Here is a 21835-nt window from a genome sequence, read left to right as displayed (position 1 = left end):
GCTGAGGCGGAATAACGGGAACCAGCCCACATTCACCGTGGCAGATTGAAAACCACCTAAAAACTACCCACAGACTGGCGAGCTCACCGGAACTCGACACAAGTCTGCCGGGCGGATTCGTGCTGGGGACCAGGTGCTCCTTCCCGCCGGGAAAGCCGTACGTTAGACCGCACGGCCAACTGGGTGGGCAAGAGAGGGGTACTTTATGACCCCCACAAAAAATTTAAAAAAAGCAAATTTTGCTCACTATTCTTGACTTTTACTCACAAATTACTTTTTGTAGATATACTGATGAGTACATAAGTTCTGGACCTGGAAATATAGAGTATGACATTCATTGTGGACGACTATGATGGTGATGTTTGGTTTGTCAGGCGCTCAACTGCGCAGTCATCAACACCCATTCAAAGTCTCAATTTTTACAGTCAGATCGAGCCACTATCACGAATAATGACGATGATGATGATGATGATGATGATGATGATGATGATGATGAATTGATAAAGACAACACAAACACACACTCCCCAGACAGATAAAATCCCGAACCTGGCCAGGAATCAAACCAGGGACCCAGTGATCCTGAGGCAGCAGTGCTAGCCACGAGCTGCAGACATCTGCTACTTAGACTTAAATTTATGGTTTACACTTAATGGAAAAACTTAAAACATACATGGATTCTGATAGAAGAATTAATTAAAAACTACAAATATTTTTTTCAATATTTTAAAATGTCAATTAACTGACTAGATTACAATATTTTTGGTAACAATTTGCAGCTTCACTTTTTAGAATATAGTTTATTTTTCAACAGTAGCAAAAATATTAATTTTTTTTTACTTATTCCCTTATGGGAGTTCCTTAATTATTTACAGGAAATCATCACAGATGTCATTGTAGAATGTGAGAGACTACTAGAAAAATATTTTAGGAGTCTAGGCTTACATACTTGAAATTTAATGACAAAGGATTTACCTCTAAATAATCCATAAAATCACAACAATGAGCTGTTTGACATGAAACAATTAAGATTTAGCAACAATAAAATAAAAGTTTTGAATTATGAATAACATACATTGACTAGGTAACATTAAATGAGACAGCTAAATTTCCTGTATTTTCTTTAGGATCAAATCTGGTTCTAAATATGAGGGTACCAAAAAAAACCATTTGTAAATGTGAAGATATTCATTTTTGTATAATTTTCAGAAATGATAATTTTGATAGGTTAAATAGCATATCATTCTGCTCAGTGTACATTACTTCTATTATACTAGACCTTTATAATATGAAACCTTTTCTAACATTAAGAACCAATTATTTGTATTTAACTGTTGGTATCTCAGAATAAAATTGCATGAATGCAGCACTATGTACTGATTATTTATCAAATCACAGAAGTCATGATTTTGATTCAGTAATCATTCAACATGGAGAGAAAGTAAACAAAAACATACTTTCAGAAACATTTTGGGAAAACAGCATCCAATATTCACAATTGTATGTAGCAAAACACTCTATATAACACAGATCACTTTTATTTGTCAACAGTTGCAGTCCAAAGGCAGACCATCTTCAGACCATACCCAAAGCTGATGTATGGATATGGATCCACAGACCAGCTATTCAATAGTTGACAGCTTCTGTAATTCCTGCTCTGTGAAGCTGTCTCCACACATTAACTTTTGAGTACAGCCTCAAGATGGTTCACCTTCGGATGGACAGCAGTCGCCAATAAATGTGATTTGTCCAATCTAGACTGTTTTTCTAAGGACAACCAACAAAAACAGCTTCAAAACTCATTGATCCTAGTATTGGTGAAATTCATTCCATTACTATTTTTTGTGTTGACAAGGAGCATTCAAATTTTTCAGGATTTGGGTTTGAGCGACATAAAAAGTGATAGTGATAGTGAAAAAAAAATTGAAGAATGTACGAAAGAATGACTACAACTGAAACAAATTGAAGAATAAAATTTTTCTCAGTAACAGAAGAGTATATTCCTTCCCATGGAAAAGTGGGTCCTGGAAAGAAACCATCTACTGAAAGTGATACATTTTATTCCTGAGGGGGCAAAAAAAAAAAAAAATCTTTGTTGGCAGTGATGTATGCATTGTCCAAAATAATCATTCCTAGTAAGCACACTACAGTTGTACAGTAGTACTTGCTGATGCCCTGAGGATGAGAGAAAGTTTCTTGTGCCAGTTTTGGTTGGTTGGGGGGGGGGGGGGGGGGGGGGACAATCTCATCTCGGCACTTGCCTGAAGCAGTTGTTTTACTTGTTTTATTAAATTTTGATAACTTTAAGGCCAGTAGATAAGTATGAGGTATTTTAGTTGAATGATGAAGTTTACATTTTACTTCTCTAAATGTAGAGTGCAAAATGATATAGTTATAGAAGAAAAATTAGTCTGCGAAACGGGGAAAAATACCCAGTACAGTCTCCAGCAAAACGCCCCTGAGGCAGTCATTCACTAGTCTAAATACAGAGACATTGAGTACCTAACACAGTTGCCACCCCCCATGTATCATAGCCTTCAGAAAAATCAAGATCCACTCTGACAAACACATTATTCGAAACAGTTGAAACACCTTTATCAACTACACAGAAACTATTTCAGCAGGAAATTTATTCTGAAACAGCAATGATGCTTTGGTAATATGCTGATAAATAAAATCTGCAATCTTACAGCTAAATGCTACATCAGCCAATGTTCTGTCTACAAATAAACACCATCATTGGTGCGGTATTTTGAACTCCTAGTAAGTTTCAGGATCACATTCAAAAATCATTTCTGCTACCCTATTATGAGCAACATCTTGAGAATATCAACCAGATACTGGACTTAAAGTATCAATACAGACTAATCTGATAAACTATAGCAGTTTAGAAAGCTTTTGCCAGGGTCCAAATGACACTATTGGTTGTGCACCTACATATGTTATAAAAACAGAGAGACAACTTTTCCAACTACCAATAGAGGTGTCGGTTTAGCTGGTAGAATTTTTAGCCATCAAAGCATATTAAGATGCAGTAACATGATCCAAGCTGAACATATAATAATAATGGACTCCCTCTCTGCAGTGCAAACACAATCATCAATTGATAGAAACAAAGGAAGCTGCTACGTGCCATACCATAAAAAGTTCCTACCATATCAGAACTGTGGTTAAATATATTAGTAGTCTCATTTCTATAGCCCAAAGTCCATGCCAGAATTGTGAGGAATGAGAAGGCAAAGAACTGTGGTGTAACATGTTGTTACACCTCTTCCTCGTGATTAGGTGAAAGGTGCTCATGAAAAACTTTGTGTAAGTAGTTGGCATATAGAGAACTTTCCACTGTGCATGTGCTGGTTTGAAGAATGTACAGAGTTGGCATGAGACACATGAGTATGGAATGTCACCAAGGTGTGACGGCACTTGGGCATTTCCATCTGTTGTGAAGGTGTCACTTATGCATTGGCATCATGAAAGAAATAGAACAAGAGGCACTGTGTACAATGATAACACCCAGAAACAGTTGAAAGAAGCTGAAGAAAAATGTTAAATGTCATTCTCTTTATTCTGCTCTCCAATTTTATTTGGAGATGTTGTTCTGACTAACGGGAGATATGTTCATCCAGTGTTGCAATTTTTGCATAACAGCAGCAAAATACAGAAGAGTTCTTTAAAAAGCAGTTATGTCATTTTGTAGCTTGAATACTACAAAGCTCTCATCCTGCCCCCAACCCTCTGCAGACACAATTGAAGTCATATGGTGAGAGTTGGTGGCATTGCATAGCACGTCCACTGCATCAAGAGAATTCTGGGTGACCATAAAAGAAAATAGTTGAATTAAAATGTATCATTGATAGCATGAAGGTGACAGATTATTTGGTAGGTAACACTTCTTCTGGGCTCAGTTCATCTATAGAACAGCATCATTACAAGCCAGAACACAGCAACAAATGGAATACAGGAGAGATACATCCCATTTAGGAATCTAATTGCCGCAATCAGGAACATGCCCAGAAGCAAATTGAACAAGTAATGGCAGAATGAAGATCTACAGAAGGGCAAAGGGGTGCAGACAAACTCAGCAACATATGTTAAAGTTACTACGGTACTCTGAAAAGGGGGATACAAAATGTAAATTCACTAGCAAAAAGAAACAATAGAAGATTTGTAATGACCATTCAACCACAACTCTACCAACAATAATTCCATTGTGACTGTGTGCTGTTGCAAAGTGTCAATAACATAAACTTTGACTGCCCTTGTCACAGAAAGGTACGAAAGGAACTAGTTAGAATGGAACTATAACTTCCCTCATCTATTTTGGTACTCTTGTTGGAAATAAATATAATCAATTAACTTATGTGTGTGCGTGTGTGTGTGTGTGTGTGTGATGATCCTAGAAACTTATAAAACTTCCTTGGCCACGAAAATCAAAGGTCACAAGTTTGAGTCTTGGTCTGGCACTCAGTTATAATCTGCCACGATATGTCATATCAGCACATACTCTGCTGCAGAGTGAAAATTTCATTTTGGAACCAAGGAAGTTATATTTGAAAGACACATGTTTTCTCATTTTCATTTTATTAGTTGGCTTTATTTCATGTAAGTTCATTGTGTAATTAAATTATAGTACTGGAGCCATGAGACAGGATTTTCAAACAATCGATCCTCATATTTCATGACATTTGTCCACTGGTGCTGCTGAATTGTGGCAGTACTGCCACAACTGTCGCAAATGAGCCACAGATGTCATGCCAGGTTCAGAACAGACCCAAAACACCATTTAATTAGATGCAGAAATACCACTAGTTGGTTTGTAGGTTGCCAGACAGGGGACACCACTTGCAGTAACACCAACATTGCAGTAAAGTGAGCCAACCATAGCAATGGTGGAGTAGTTGTCATGCCTACTAGCTGCCACCTTGTTTCAATGTACATGGACAGAAGCAGTTCTGACAGAACAGATGGCTACCTAACTAGCATAAATACTCATCATTCCTAGCCAAAGTATTCACAATTGGTAGTATGTACTACAATGGGAAGTCCAAACCAGGTGACAGAGTGACTTGATTTTGCAAGCTACCACCTCCACCAGCGACAAGCTGACTGCTGTGGCTAAGTCTGATCATGAGGACTTGGCACCTTCCAGCTGTTGGGCCACTTTGAGCTTGCTCCTGCTGCAGCTGAGTTCTTGCCCTAAATGGCAGCAGTTTGTGTCCATATTGATGAAACTGAATCAAAGGCCTGTACCTATGCAGAAGAACTGCTAGAGGCTGTCTTTGCTCTGAGTTGTAGAACCGCACCAGACTTGTGTGGGCGTTCCGTGTCAGTGGTCCTACTTTACACTGATACCAAGATGGCCATTAGCTGGTCACTGCCTCAGCAACTGTTGGCCTCACTACCATCAATACAGGCCCAGGATGCATAACCACTGTGGGTCAATATCAAGAGTGTTGTAACTTGAAACTATTTAAAATGCTTGGCTACCGATGATGTTTACATGTACTAACAGTGGCTATGTCCCGACAGTGGCCCACCACCTCCGTTTACTCCTGCCAAGGTGGAGGCTAACTATCCCAGCCTACTATAGTTGCAGTCAGAACTTTGGACCATTGCCACTGCTGATGTTTGCATGATGACCTCACTGCTGCAATTATCAGCGTCCACGTGGTGAGTGAATTAACTGCATTGTTTCTTCTACTTTCATATACAGTGGAGATGGTTTCTAAGTTCAAGTTTCAGAATATGAAGATTATGTTTGTGAACCATTACAACCAGCTGATATATCACTATTTCATGGCAGCATCAGGGAACACTATTTGCAGCTAGTGAGGTGTTCATGGTGCAACTTACTAGTGGGTAGTGCCTCACGTTGTGAGTCTGTACCAGTGGAGTGTTTTTTGTGCCACATTACGGCCATAGTGTTAGTCAGTGTACTGAATCAAAGTGGTTAATGATTATGCTTAGGGTGTAAGTCAGTACACTATGGTTATGAGTGAATAAATTATTGGTTTGTGTTGCTATTGGCTGTGTATTGTAAATAAAGGTTCCACACTGGCTCAGTTTGGGACAGAGGGTGTTTCCCATCTGGAAGTGATCGAGCAGCTGGCTAATCAGATTGCACAGTTGTCAGGAAATAATAAGAGTTGCATAGATGACTAGCAGTTAAGAAGAAAAAGGAGTTATTGACGAAGCCAACTAGTCCCCTAACAGATTAGCTCCCACTAATTTAATTACTCCCTTTTCTGGTAAGCCAAAAAGGGTGTGGTGTGTTTCTTGCATGACCTGGAAGCAGTAGCAAAGATTGTAGGTTGGGAGGATGTTAGCTATTGCAAATGGCAACATTGAGGTTGACAGGTGAGAAAATGCCTTTTTTGAGATGTACAGAAGATTTTTTAAAAAAGGCACAGATTTTTTAAGTTTTAAAGCAGGACCTTCTTGAAAGCTAAAAAAAAAAAAATAGCAAAATGTTTCCTGTTAGCAGTTACCTGGAAAACAAAGAAACACAGTGAAATGATGGAAAGTTTTGCTGGTAGAATATGGAAACTTGATTTACTGCGACTGTCCATTCCAGCGACTTGGTATCTTCCAGCTGGTAGCCATATAAGGCTTGATTCATCTACAGCTGGTCTACTGCCTTGGAAGACCGCAGTTCATCTCCAGAGCAGAGTACCTGTCCAACTGTCTGTACTTGAGCAGGCAAAATATCACAATGCCATTTCTTGCAGGGACAGGTCCCATTGCTAGAGCCTGTTTTCTGCTGTGAGAATCATTGAAGGCTTCATTGCATGCAGATAAACCCTGCCTTGAATTGAAATCAATATCAGACCAGCATACATGCTACCATGGGCATTCCATTTCAGCAGTTCTACCCTACACTGCCATCAGCACATGCCCAAGGTGATGTAACAACTACAGTTGAATACTAAGAGTGTCAGTTGGCTGTTGATGTAGTTCATATATATTACTGATTGCCAACATCCTGACAATGAGCCAGCGCCACAATCCAACACTGCTGAGGTAGTGGTCAGCCACCACAGCCCACTACAAATTTATGCATGAGAGCTATGAAGGTAACAATAAAATATGAATAAATTTGAAAAGACTCACACTACCTCTTGAGCTTTTGCACACTAGATGTTTGTGAAGTCTTAAAATCATATTTTGTAAAAACATTTTTGACATTTCAGTTCTGCATATAAAACCTCAAGCTTTCTATGATTACAAGCATCAGACTTCATCAGGAGCAACAGATTGCCCCTGATGAAGACTAAGGTGGTAACTGTAGAAATCTTGACATTTTACCAAGAACTTACATGACAAGAAATCTGAGAATGGTTTATACAAGAATGTCATCACAAGAAACTTTGTTCTCATTTTTTATAAAGCTTACATCTCTGCTACATATCAGCATTCAGTTAACACCAATTCCATTTGGGCTGGGACTTTATTGCACTAAACAACTCAGTTACAGTTAATGTTCTTGCAAAATACTCATGTATCATCTAAAATCAATGGCTTAGGGAAGCATTTCCATTGAGAACTTTTCAATCATCCATCCTACAGTTCCAAGTTTGCTCTAGACACTGTTATATTTTTTGGACATGAAACATTGATCTGAAGGTGATGAGGAGCTCAATACCACCATTGTCAACTGATTCAACTCCTAGATCGAGATATTCTATGCAATGGGGTTTAAGAGGCTAGCACTATGTTATGAAAGTGTTTATAAGTGACTGGCCTTTAGAGTGGAAATGTGAAGTAGGTTTGTAGGGAACTCAAATCTCTAGTGAAAACTTTTCTAATGCGCATATAGAAATCAAATAGCTCTTGCTTTTTCAGTGTGCTTCATATTATCATGAGGAGTGTCCTTACCACAACCATTCAACCCCCTCTCCATTGTTACTATATGTTACTGAAACATAAACTCATGTTTCAAAAGCATATTCATTTAATGACTATTGTTAAATAATTAGACTAAATAAGAAAATGGAAGCACCATTAACTTTTGTAAGTTTTTAAAGTTCAAACTGCTTGTAGCTTGTCAGGCTGGTAAAGAAAACTTTTTCTGGGGTAGCAGGAGGATCTGAAAAACAGAATGAATTATTTTTTAAATATTTAGTGGTATCAGCTTTTCAAAGTATAGTCTAAGATTTAATTCCACGACAGTACAAAAAATATTAATTACTATTATTTACTTCATTCACAGTTATGCCACACATACTGTAGATTTGTGTTTCATTATGTCTCATGCAAAACAAAATAATTACTAATTTATGTATGTAATTTCATGTTATTCTTGAGTATGACACATCATTTCACCTCATCTGACTAATGAATATATAAAGGATGATTTAAGTTACTTACTCATCTCAAACCACTTGGCGGAGTGACCTGAATCTTGTCTAGCTGCCAGTACCGCTTCACGTATTGCAAATAAAGCACTAATGCTCATGCAGAGGGGTGGTTCACCAGTTGCTATAAATTATAAACAAGTCAGTAATATTTTTTTTATTTATTTTTTTTATCAACAGTAACATTTTAAACGTGAACTAACCTTTTGAACGAAGAACTCCAACAGGATTAGGAGCATTTTTCCTCAGCTCTATTCTGAAGTCAATAGGGATGTCTTTGGCTCCAGGAGGTTTGTAGTTCTTAGAACAAAATTACACAATTATTAAAAAACAGAAAAAATGTCCTCATCAATGAAAAAAGTGCACTGTTTTACACTTTCAAAGAAAAACTGAGAAATCATACATAACTGTAAGCTGCGACTTTCAATTTGCCTGCACTAAACATAAAAATAATTATTTGAGTATTTTAGGAAATATTCAGTTATGTTAATACAGCTATTATGTTTTATATATGCTGCTGTTATGTGGGTGGAGTGGAAAGAAAGAGACAGAAATTTGAGTCATCACTTAACACTCCTGGGCTAAGATGACGAGTTCCATACATAAGACTGTCTCCTGACGTTCCGTCTTCAACTGCGGAAGGCATCATCCGAGGAAAATTGGTGAACTGTGACGAGAGCGCGAAGAAGTGCCATATATATAAGTCGTCCAGAGGGTGCTGCTTTCAATCAAGTGACATTGGAGTTAATTGATTGTCATGCTGTTGCTCCAATGCTGAGATCCATATCTTATCCTGCTTAATGCCTTCATCTTTTCTATTAAAATTATTGCAGTGTTTGGCAATCTCAATGGCCTCTCTGTAAATTTGTGCATAATAATGTGATGTCTTTGCTATGACAGTTGTCTCACTAAACTTTATTTCATGATCACCTTCCTAAAACACATGTTCTGCTACAGCTAATTTATCAATATGTCCGACGCGGCAGTTCCTTTTATGTTCACCCAGACAGGTGTTGATGCTTCTTCTTGTTGTGCCTATATAGACCTTTCCACAACTGCATGGAATTTTATAGACACCTGGTGTAGCTTAAGATGTCATTTATCTTTTGTGGATCTTAAACATTTTTTTTTTATTTTCATGGTGGGCCTGCAAACAGTTTCCACATCGTAATTGCTTAAAATTTTTCCAATGCGAACAGTGACCTTACTGATGAATGGTAAGAACACTTTCCCATTGGGTTGGTGTCGATCTTCGTCCATCCTGGTTGTTGTTCTAGGGCATAGTGCACAATCTGTCTCTCTGTTGGAATATCCATTCTTCTTGAAGGTCACTCTAAGGTGTTCAATCTCATCATCTAAGTGAACTGGTTCACTTATTTTGTGCACCCTGTCTATTAATGTTTTAATCACCCCTCTTTTATGTCTTGGGTGGTGGTTAGAATCTTTCTGCAGATAACAATCAATGTGTGTGTCTTTTCTGAAAACCTGATGACCCAATGATCCGTCCTCTTATTTGTGTGGAGTGCACATCTTTATTGATATAAAAGCTGGACACTGGAGGAATAAGAGATGCAAAAGCAATATTTATATGGCAAAAATTGAGCAGAATAAGTTGAGTGGAAAGGAAAACAAATGAAAAAGTCCTGTAGGGATCACATGATGAAAGAAACCTAATAAAATAAATACATACTAGAAAAATGAAATTTATTGGATAGATCTTTACAGAGAACACCTTTCATATAAATTAATACAAAGACAATGGATGAGGCAAAAAGAAAAGAGACTGTCCAAGAAATATTTATTTTGAGGATATGAAAAGCACAATAAGATCAAAATAGAAGCAAATAGCAGATTAAAACATTGCTCTAACAAGGTTTAGCCTTTATGAAATGAATGGGATGAATGAATGGATGCAAGATCTGTTCACATTTTCAGATTTCATCTACTGCAGAAATCTTGTGTTTGACTCTGACAGCACCTATGAGTCAGTTAATGAGGCATTCTTGAGTAGTCCCAATGTTAGCACATTGTCCTTCAGAGGCAAGGGTGCTGTTTCAAATTCTAGTACCAGATGTACAAGTATGAAATGCGATTTTTTTTGTCTTAAAACATGTTTCATTTGGAAGAATGATAAACAGCACTTTATTCAAAGTATGCTCTATCATCTGTTGTACATTTCTCCCACCTTTTGGGTAATTTGTGAATATCAGACCAGTAAAAATTTTCCCCTTTTGCTGTGAACCATTCATTGAGCCATTTTTTCACATCTTCAAACAAACAAAAGTGCTGTTCAGCGAGTGTGTAACCCATTGATGCAAACAAGTGGTAATTGGAAGGAGACAAGCATAGTGAGCAAGTTGTGTGAGGTAGAACTTCCCAGCCAAGTGCTCCCAATGTGTCATAAATTGGTTTTGCCATATGTGAAAGAGCATGGCCATGAAGAAAACAGAGTTTTTGTTGCCTCTTTCAGTATTGTGGTCTTTCTGCAAGCAGCAAATGGTTGAAATTTGCAATCATTGTTGGTAATATTTAGTATTAAACATTTCCCCAGATTTTAACAGCTCATAATAGAACACCCCAGTCTAGTCTCAGCAAACACAGAGCATTGTCTTTCTACCAAAACAACTCGGTCTTGAAGTCAATGTGGATGGTGTGCCTTGTCCATACATGATTTTTTGTGCTTGGGATTCTCAAAACAAATCGACTTTTTATCCCTTGTAACTATATGAAGCAAAAATGACTTCACTTGGCACAAACAAGCAAGCAAAAGCTCATACACATTTTTGCACTTTTCGATTTATCCGTCGTTCAACTAATCTATCTGTATTCTGAATCTTTCTCATATCTCGTGGCCAATTGGAAACAGATTGTTGACTGATGCCCAATTGCTTGGTAACTTGTTTTTGAGTTTGCAAATCATCTTTATTCAACAATGCTTCCAATTCCACATCTTCATATTTTTTTGTCGGTTTTCCACATTCCTTGTCTGTAACATCAAAGTCAATATTTTGTAATGCCAAAATCATCATTCACATTTATCCTGTGATAGAACATATTCATCACAAGCTTCTCAAAGTAACTGGTATGTTTCAGCAGCAGTTTTGTTCAAATGAAAACAAAAAATTAATGCTGTCACCAAATGCTCTTTGTCTGTCATAAATTTGAACGTATTGAACACAACACTATGCACACACTTTTCCAGTTTATCACTCATGCATTTCTGACACTTGTTGTTGGTACAACAAAGTGGCACAGTGGCACATCTTTATAGAACAAACTGCATAGGTGTGACAACTATCAGGTGAAATGTGCATTTCTTACGTGTACACCTGGTAAAGTATCCAGATTTACTTCATACAGCATTACATATTTCACAAAAGATTAGAACAGTTTCATACCAGTAGTTACATGGAACTCTAATGAACCTAAAATTCTCACTATATTCATTCCTCCAGCATACTATTTTAGAGTTTTTCCAGAGTTTGTGAACAATGATAAGAAGTGTTTACCAAGATAAGGCTCTGAGTAACAAGTCACTACTGCAATCTGTTTTTGTATTTGAACCCAATACATGTTCCATATGATTGTTGCAAATGTAGGTGATTTATAAAAGATAGTATTTCAAAATATTTTCTGCAGATACAGAAAACAGTTGATACAATATGGACAATATTTGATTACCATTGAATAGAGATTAATATTGTTTTTTGCATCATGATAGAAGGAAAGAAAGAAAATAAAATTTAATTTCTCATTACAACACTGCTTTGCTTGCATAATAGTTCTGCAAATGCATTAAAGTTTTAAACATACCCAGGTTCGGTTTGTCAATGCCTTTCCAGTGTCATCATCATAAACCATGAATTCCTTTAACCAATAGCCAAGACCCATCACAAAGGCTCCTTCTACTTGGCCTATATCAACCTCTGGGCTCATGCTTTCTCCAGCATCTTCCAGTATATCTACACGTAGTATCTGAAACATTTATATCATAGGCTCACACCTTTCAAATTCAATACTATCTGAGAGCATGACTAATCTGATGGGCATCTATGAGAACTTATTTTGCTTTATGTATATGACAGCTGAAAAGTTATCTTAGCATGTACCATTACAAAATCTTTATCAACATCAAATGTAACCTGTTTTAAACAATGGGAAATGAGGATGGAACACAACAATATTACGAAAATGATAACTGCTGCTCATGACACAGTGGAGATGCTGAGTCACAGATAGGTAAAACAAAAAGAATGCCAGAAAGTGAGCTTTCGGCCAACAAGGCCTTTGTCAAACACAGACAACCCTCACGCACACACACACGCGCACACACACACACTCACACACACACACACACACACACACACACACACACACACACACACACACACACACACACACTCTCTCTCTCTCTCTCTCTCTCTCTCTCTCTCTCTCTCTCTCTCTCTCTCTCTCACACACACACACACACACACACATACACTTGCAATGAAACTCACACACTGTGTGGGGATAAGGAGGAGGATGGGACTCCTGACATGAGTGATATTTTATCAGGTGTTGTTATTTTCTATCAGCAGCCTTCTATATGATAGGCACAACTACAGTGCCTCATTGTAGGCACCTGTAATGCTATATGTGCCTAGTTTGCTGCAAAGAAAAGAGAAATGCACTACATACAAGCCCTTTCTGAGATCAAAGTCTTCTCTGAAATCGGTTTAACAGTCTAGAGTCATTTTTTTTTTTTCACTGAATACATATGCTATCCTCTTGCTGCTACTTAGAGATTCCCACAGGAGGTTGGATGTATTTGTGCATTCATACTGAAGAAAATGGATCCATTGCCCAGAGCCTTATCAATTATTTGAATGTGCAGTGTCTGTTCCTTCAACAGAGCAGACACCACACAGATCCCTCAGCTGTGAAACACTATATGTAAATTGAAGGGGGTTCACTGCTATGAACTGCAGTAACCACTGTGACCAAGAGTATAATGGACAGGGTCTGCGGGTAGGCAGTGCTTGATGGGAGTGCAGATCATTATGAATTGGGTCACCAAACTCTTCAGTCTCAAGAAACAAATGCATTATATTGCCTGACTAAAGCAATCTGGAAAGAGCTTGCATCAACAGACTTCAACAAAGTCATGGAATATTATGATTGTATAAATGATTTAATTCCACAAAAGAAGAAATGGAGGTCTTCTAAGAAAATGATACCTTGAAGTTGATACAACTACCTAAAGATAAACTTGTTATCAGTTCTCAAAGGTTACCTCTTGTAAAATATAAACTTGATGGATTGATTGATACCATGCTTACACAATTGTTTGTGGTATGTTTCAATGTGCAGGACTTGAACATGGTGAAACTTGTAGTCAGTTTGTTATGACACTATTTGTAATTTAATAACAATTGCAGCTGAAGAAAACTTGAAACTTCATCAGTTCAACATTATAACTACATTTTAGTATTGGAACTTGGACACAGAAATATATACACTGAAGTGCGAAATAAACTGGTGAAGGCATGCATATTCAAATGTAAACAGGCAGAATACTGTGCTGCAGTAAGCAATGCCTGTATATAACTGCAAAAGTCTGACCCAGTTGTCAGATCGCTTCTTATTGCTGCTATAATGCCAGGTTATGAAGATTTAAGTGAGATTGAATGTGGTGTTACAGATGGTGCATGAGCAATGGGGCACAGCATCTCTTATTTCAAATAGTATCAATCAGAGAGACTTGTACGGGGTATGGAGACAACCTCATGAATACACAGACCCTGCATGTCCAGCAGGGGACTGTTACATCTGGGGGAGGCACTGTAGAGGTGTGGGGTGTGTACAGTTAGAGTGATATGGGACCCTTGATAGTCTACAATGGATACAACTCTGACAGGTGACACATATGTAAGCATCCTGTCTGATCAATCCATCCATTTGTATCCATTGTGTATTCCGATGGGCTTTGGCAATTCCAGCAGGACAATGCAACACCCCACATGCCCAGAATTGCTACAGAGTGACTCCATGAACACTCTTCTAAGTTTAAACATTTCCAGTAGACATGAAACTCCCCAGACATGAACATTATTGAGTATATCTGGGAATCCTTGTAACATGTTGTTTGGAAGAGATCTCCATCCCCATCCCCCTGTACTATTATGGATTTATGGACAATCCTGTTGGATTCATGGTGTCAATTCCCTCCTGCACTGCTTCAGACATTATTCGACTCCATGCCACATTGTGTTGCAGCACTTCTGCGAGCTTGCGGGGGCCCTGCATGACATTAGGCAGGTGTACCAGTTTCTTTGGCACTTCAGTGTATATGTCAGCCAGGTTTGAATGATGAGTCTGATCATGTTCATCAATTAAAGAAATAATTCTATGAACTTAAGTCATCACCTCATTGTTGGAATAATGTTTGATCTACATTCATAAAAAAGTATTTATTTGTCCACATTTCTTTCGACAGAGCAAAACATAAAAATTACTGATTGCTATTTATATTGCTATCATCTCACTGCAGGATGAACTCAAAATTCAGTGAATTTGCTTCAACATTTCTTAAGCTAGAATTAAAAATAACAGTGGGCTCTTTAGTCTCATTTTTAGGCATGAAAATATAACAAAGAGTTTGGCTCGTTTATGAGTATTTCACAGCAAGCATACACAGAGAAGATTCTACATCATACTAACATGGCTGATTCAAAACCATTAAATTCTCCATGAGATAATGCACAATTTAACAATGAGTCTAGCAACACTCTCAATAGCAGGATTCCTTTCTGTTCATCTGTGGGATCATTAATGCATCTGTCACGTTCTACCCATCCAGATCTTGCTTGTGCTGTTTCAAAAGATGCTTGATGACTAAATCCACATCTTTTGTCTGCAATGCTGTAAACACATTTTCAGATATCTTTATGGTACTCAATATTTCTGAAATCTGAGGGTATTTTGAGTGTCTCATATACCTTGTTTACAAGGTGGATTTGTATTGTCATAGGATATTGCAGTACCTATGTTGTTCAGAAGTACAATGCAATGTTTATTTGGTTGTGCACTTGCACATGTACGTGGTTGATGAGATATGGAAATTGGAGTCTGACCAAGTAGTGTGGTCAGATAGTTTTATCATAAGATGACCCTTTATGATAAGCAGAAAGTCCGGGTTTGAGTCCTAATCCTGTACAAATTTTCACTGTCATCATTCCATCATACAGCTAATGGTTGTCCACATTCACAGCTGCAAATACAATTCTTGGACTGTCATCATGGTTGTCCATCCCTAGGATTTCAATAATTCTGAAGAAATTTTATCTACTCTAGGTACCTTCTTTTAAGTGAGGACTTCTTGTGCTTTATCCATTTCTTCTCACAGAACCAAATATTCCATCTAATGTACATCCACTTCTTGCTTCCTTTCCATAATAGTATCCTTAACTCTATTTCCTTTGTACAACACTTCTACATTTACCTTTCACTTTTCAGCCTTTTCCTCTTTGCTTATCTTATATCTATTCTTTGCTCATCTTCTATTGTATTCCTTGCCCTTTTTTCCCATCAGTTGTTCCCTAATACTCCCTTTGAAATTTTGACACACTCCAGTTCTTGTAACTTACCCAGGTTCCATCACCTTAATTTCCTAAAATTCTGCAATGTCTTCAGTTTTAATCTCCAGTTCATAACTAATAAATTATGGTCAGAGTACTAATCTGCTGCTAGAAATATTTTATAGGTTAAAATCTTACTTCTGAATCTGTCTTCCAATTATATAATTTATCTGAAATCTCCCAATGTCTCCTGGTCTCTTTCACATATACAACCCTCAAGTGTATCTCATTAGATATTCCTTCAATCTTTTCATCTTCTGTGGATCCAGTAGGCATATAAATGGGTCTTATGTAGTGAGCATTTACTTTATATTTATCTTGGCTGCACTATGCTATTCACAGCATTAACTCACATTCCATTTTTTTAAAATGCATTACTACTGTTGAATTGGCATAAGTTGATTCCTGACAGCGGCAGTGGCTGGGTGCAGCAGCTTCATGGGGCTACCTCAATGAATAATGAAACATGATTTTGTAAACATCTCTGTGGCAATGGCTCACTATTTCCAGAGATCTGTAGATTGCTACTGTTTTTCCCACATCATTAGCAGTTTGCATTTGAAAGCTGACAACAGCAGGGATTGCAGTAGCCACCAGAAAGATCGCGGGCATCGCACATCGGCACGGCGCGTCACCGACGGTAGTTGCCGCAAGTAGAGTCCCGTCCACCAGAGGGCACACGAGAATTTGGACGCGACCTCTGCCAGCATAACAACAACAACAACTCAGGCAGCATGGGCCATGCCCAGTCAGTTAACATTGGGCATGCCTAGAACACAGTCCCGGTCTATGCTAAGTGAAGTGCGACGTAAACGTGAACAGTGTTACTACACAAGTGGCGACAAGTAGGGTCGTTCTTTCGCATGTTGCGTTGTTGTTCCGGTTTCGCAGCTTCTCCATGGCATGGAGGATTTAGTGTGGGTTTTGGTTGAGCAGCAGATGGAGCTCATGGCCACCGTGAAACAAGTGCTTCTGGCGTTGCTCTCCACGCTGTCTGCTCTAGCGCTGTTCCCTCCCCCCTTTCTCCCCTATGACGAGGTGGCGGAAGATTGGGACGCATATGAACATCGCCTTCGGCACCATTTCAAGGTATTTCATGTTGCTGATGTGGAGATATGTCAAGCTCTATTCTTGTCTTGGATATCTCCCTTGCTGTATCAAGTTTTGCAGCAGTTAGCGCCGTTGCAGAAACCCTTGTCCATGTCTTTTGACACATTGTGTTCATTGCTGTCTTCATATTATCACCGCCGCACACATGCTGCGGCAGTTAGGGTCTAGTTCTATCAATGCAAAAAACAGCCCCATCAGTCTTACCGGGCATGGGACACTACCTGTGCAGTCTTAGTCGCAAATGTCATTTTGTCACGGAGCAGTCGCGAGAGTCATATGCCCACATTATGGTATGCGCCGTCATTGTTCATTCGGCCCCTGATAGGGAGGTCCGGCAATGGGCCCTGCAGTTAAAAGACCCTTCCCTTGAGGAAATCCTGTCCATTGCTCAATCGTATGAAGTCTCTCACGCCGCAGGCCAACTGCTGGAAGCGTGGTGTGACGTCGCAGTGCTTCAGTGCGGCGCCTCCGCGTCCACTGTGTCCGGGGTGGACGACGTGCAAGCGGTACAATCTGGCCCTTACGGCAGCTCCCCCACGGCGCGTAAACAGAATTCTGGCTGTCGGCCCCTGTTGCCATCTTGTGCGTCATGCTATATACATCATGATCAGTCAGAGTGCCCCCAGCCTTGGGCCGTTTGTCGCAAATGTAATAAAAAAGGTCACATTGCTAAAGTTTGCCACTCAGCCTCAAAAGAATCAAAGGAAGCAGGTACAGAGGACACTGACGTTGACATTCAGGAAGTTTCATCGGGCCAGGCTCCCAACGCATCGGCATGCAAACTCTTTATCGAGGTGTCGGTTCAGTTGTGCCGGTTACAACTGCAAGTAGAAACGGGCGCAGCAGTTTCGTTGTTAAATGCACAAACTTATTCCGACCTTGGATCGACCCCATTGGCGCCAGTTTACCGGCGTCTACGCGGTTATGGTAAACAGGTCATTCCCCTACTGGGTCAATTCACTACCGATATGACTTACAAGTCAGTCAGTCAGCCTATTACTTTTATTGTTGTCAGTGATGCGAGCTCTGCTAACCTTTTGGGCCTGGATTCCTTTCAAGCTTTCAAGCTAAATCTTTGATCTCAGACTTCACTGATACCTTTGAGGAGGGCGTGGGGCGTGTTTCAGATTTTGAGGCTCACTTAACGTTGAAGGTGCCTGCTCGCTGTGTTTTCTACGTGCGGCAGATCCCCTTGGCTCTCTGCCCTCAGGTAAAGGAAGAGCTAGACCGGCTGACAGCCCTAGGGGTCGTTCTTCCCATTTCTTCTAGTGAGTAGGCTTCGCCCCTCATTACTGTAAGGAAGCCCTCAGGAAAATTACGTCTCTGTGACGATTTTAAGGCCACCATTAATTCCCAATTGGTGGTGGACACCTATCCTTTGCTTCGTGCTGATGAATTGTTCTCCGCCATGGCGGGAGGCCAATATTTTTCGAAAATTGATCATTCAGAGGCTTATCATCAGATACCACTTGATGAGGACTCCAAACGGCTGGTGGTCGTCAACACCCCGTTTGGCCTTTACCAATACCAGCGGTTGGCCTTCGGAATATCCAGTGCCCCGGCTTTATTCCAGTGTTATCTTGAGCATGTCACGTCGACAATCCCTCATTGTATTAATTACCTGGTTGACATAATTGACACAGGCCACAGCACGAAGGAACAGTTGCACAACCTTTGCACCCTCTTTCACAAATTCAGGTGTGTGGGCTTGCGTTGCAACTAGTGTAAGTCAAACTTCTTCCAACCGTCCATTGAGTATGTGGGCTACACCATTTCTTGACATGGTGTCCAGTCACTAGGAAGTTTAGTCCAAGGTATCGTCGACCTTCCTTGGCCCACTTCGCTGAAAGAGTTACAAGCTTGTTTAGGCAAAATAGCCTATTACCACCTGTTCATTCCCAGGGCTTCCACCATAGCCCACCCCCTGTACTGCCTTCTGCGCAAGGGTGTTCCTTTTGATTGGTCGCCTGCATGTGAGCGAGTGTTCACCTCGTTGAAGGGCATCCTCACGTCGGCGCCTTGTTTGGCTACTTTTGACCCCCATAAGCCGTTGGTCCTAGCTACAGATGCTTCACAGTATGGGGTGGGGGCGGTCCTGGCCCATCGCAATGCAGATGTTTCTGAGCAACCCCTGGCATTTGCTTCTAAAACTCTTAGTCCCGCACAGGCCCATTACTCCCAGGTGGAAAAATCAGCATTGGCCATTGTCTATGCTCTTACCAAGTTTCACCCTTTCTTGTATGGCATGAAGTTTCAGTTAATCACTGACCATAAACCGTTACTATCGTTATTTGGTCCTGCCTCTCAGATTCCAGATAGGGTGGCCCATAGACTACAGCGCTGGGCCTTGTTCCTCTCTAAGTAACATTATGACATTCATTTTCGCCCTACTAGACAGCATGCCAATGCCGACGCTCTTTCCCGTCTTATGGTGGGCCCAGATCCTATTTTCGATCGAGAGGAGATTATGTTTTTTCATTTGGGTGTGGCGTCCCACCAAGCGGTTGATGGCTTCCCGATCACTAGTTCTCGAGTCGCCAAGCAAACGGCAGCTGACCTGGTTCTCCGGTAAGTAGTTCACCTCATTCAGCAGGGGTGGTCATCCCGCCCTCCAGGCCAGGCCTTGGACCCTCTTCATAATTATTTTATTCTATGAGACTGCCTCTCGGTCTTGGAAGGAGTTCTCCTTCTGGCTACCGAGGATACAGCTCCTCGCATGGTTGTTCCTGCAAGTTTACGAAGGGAGGTCCTCACATTATTATATGCAGGGCACTTGGGTGTTTCCCATACTAAAACCTTTGCTTGCAGACACGTGTACTGGCCTGGTATTGACAGAGAAATTGAGCACTTGGTGGCCGCCTGTCCCCAGTGTGCAAGCCAACAGGCACCTCACAGGGCAGTGTTCTCTTCATGGTCAACGGCAACCCAAGCATGGGAACGTGTTCAAATCGATTTTGCTGGCCCATTTCTCAATGGCTTTTGGCTCATTGTCATTGATGCTTATTCCCGATTCCCATATGTGGTTCGCTGCTCCTCAACCACTTCAGAAGTTGCAATCCAGGCACTAGAATTCGGACGCAACCTCTGCCAGTGTAACAACAACAACAACAACAACAACAACTACTACTACTCAGGCAGCACGGGCCATGCCTAGTCAGTTAACATCGGGCATGCCTAGGACACAGTCCCAGTCTACGCTAAGTGAAGTGCGACGTAAACGTGAACAGTGTTACTACAGGGATCTACTTGTACCATCTCACCTATAGACCCCACACTAGCTTATCCCCTTTTTGATTTTTTTTTATTACCCTGCACTCACCTAACAGAAGTTATTTTCTGTGTACCACTGTATTTCACTAACAATCACTGTACCTAACATCACATGCATATTTCCCTTTTTATATTTTTTAACTGACCTGAAGGATCTAATATTCTACCTAAAGGCTCTAACATTCTGTTGCTCTGACCTGTAGAATGTGTTGTTTTTTTTTTCTTGATGACAACATCTTCTTGAGTAGTCATTGGTTGACCCAAATGAATGACATTTCTACTTCCAGAATACTTTACCCATGCAGTAGAGGTACAGTAGAGACATTTCAGGAAGAAGAAGAAGAAGAAGAAGAAGAAGAAGAACATTCAGAATACTGATATATGAATGCCATGTTGAGATAGGTTACTAGGGAAGATCAGTCTGTCATCCCGATAGTTTTCCCTGCCACTACTGAAAAGGCAGTTCTCCCTTTTCAGTAGCCATATGTCTGCCCCCGGTAGCTGCGTGGTCAGCATGACAGCATATCAATCCTAAGGGCCCAGGTTCAATTCCCAGCTGGGTCGGAGATTTTCTCTGCTCAGGGACTGGGTGTTGTGTTGTCCTAATTATCATCATTTCATCCCCATCGACGCACTAGTCGAAGTGGCGTCAAACTGAAAGACTTGCACCCGGCAAACAATCTACCAGAGGGTAGGCCCTAGTCACACACACACACACACACACACACACACACACACACACACACACACACACACACACACAAAAGGAACCATATGTTAGTTGGGCTGCCTCTCCACAAATACCCTACTAAAGTGGTTGCACCTACAGTATGGCTGTCTGTATTGTTGAGGCAAACTGAGGCAAACAAGTCAGCTCATCAAGGCAAGACCAACAGTTCATGAGAAAGAATATAGCTATGCTCTTGAAACTTGGAAAGTTCCAGAAAGTCAATTTCGCCAGATATTTATACCAAACTGGCATTTTTTTATGTTGATAAGTGAAAAAATTGATTTAATTTTTTTCTCTCAGACATAAAATTTAAGCATTAAGTAGAAACAAATTATTTAAACATGGAGATTGCCTTATTCATATAATATTTTTATGATCATTAGCTTTATTTAGATAATGCTAAATTAAACAGAAACACTGTATCAGTTAACTTCATTAAATTTAGTAATTTTCTGATATTAAATTATAATATTTTATTTTGCTGCATATTGTTATACTGACCTGCTGTTGTCCTGTTAGTACATCAACTTCCACTTCAGCTACAGTTACTCCATAAATGTAGTACTGCTTTAGGGCATCTGTGATCCCAGCATACCTGACATTCAGAGTTCTTTAATATATTATAACAATTATCATACAAAAATGCCATGTCATGGAACAAATTTATTAATTTAGAATAAACAAAAGCAAACTTTTAGAACAGCATGTTTCTTTATATGGAAAATGAAAGGAAAGATTTGAGTAATTGATAAA

General features: G+C 39.8%; 1 protein-coding gene across 2 annotated transcripts in view; it reads right to left on the bottom strand.

The window, feature by feature from the left end:
* Nucleotides 1–21835, bottom strand: part of LOC126284100 (uncharacterized) — a 305109-nt gene that overhangs the window by 54836 nt on the left and 228438 nt on the right. Inside the window, exons 23-27 of one of the 2 annotated variants that reach the window (XM_049982753.1) lie at nucleotides 21584–21677; nucleotides 12167–12328; nucleotides 8557–8653; nucleotides 8367–8477; nucleotides 7999–8085 (exon numbers count right to left, since the gene is read on the bottom strand). In XM_049982753.1, the coding sequence (XP_049838710.1) occupies nucleotides 8018–8085; nucleotides 8367–8477; nucleotides 8557–8653; nucleotides 12167–12328; nucleotides 21584–21677 (532 nt within the window). In that variant the 3' untranslated portion in view covers nucleotides 7999–8017. Of the gene's footprint in view, nucleotides 1–779; nucleotides 8086–8366; nucleotides 8478–8556; nucleotides 8654–12166; nucleotides 12329–21583; nucleotides 21678–21835 lie in introns of those variants that run through there. The other variant, XM_049982752.1, reaches the window with a different exon arrangement.

Source organism: Schistocerca gregaria, chromosome 8 (assembly GCF_023897955.1).
Source record: "Schistocerca gregaria isolate iqSchGreg1 chromosome 8, iqSchGreg1.2, whole genome shotgun sequence".
NCBI lineage: Eukaryota > Metazoa > Arthropoda > Insecta > Orthoptera > Acrididae > Schistocerca > Schistocerca gregaria.
Note: the sequence above shows the minus strand (reverse complement) of the source record. Positions and strands in the feature narration are given on the sequence as shown.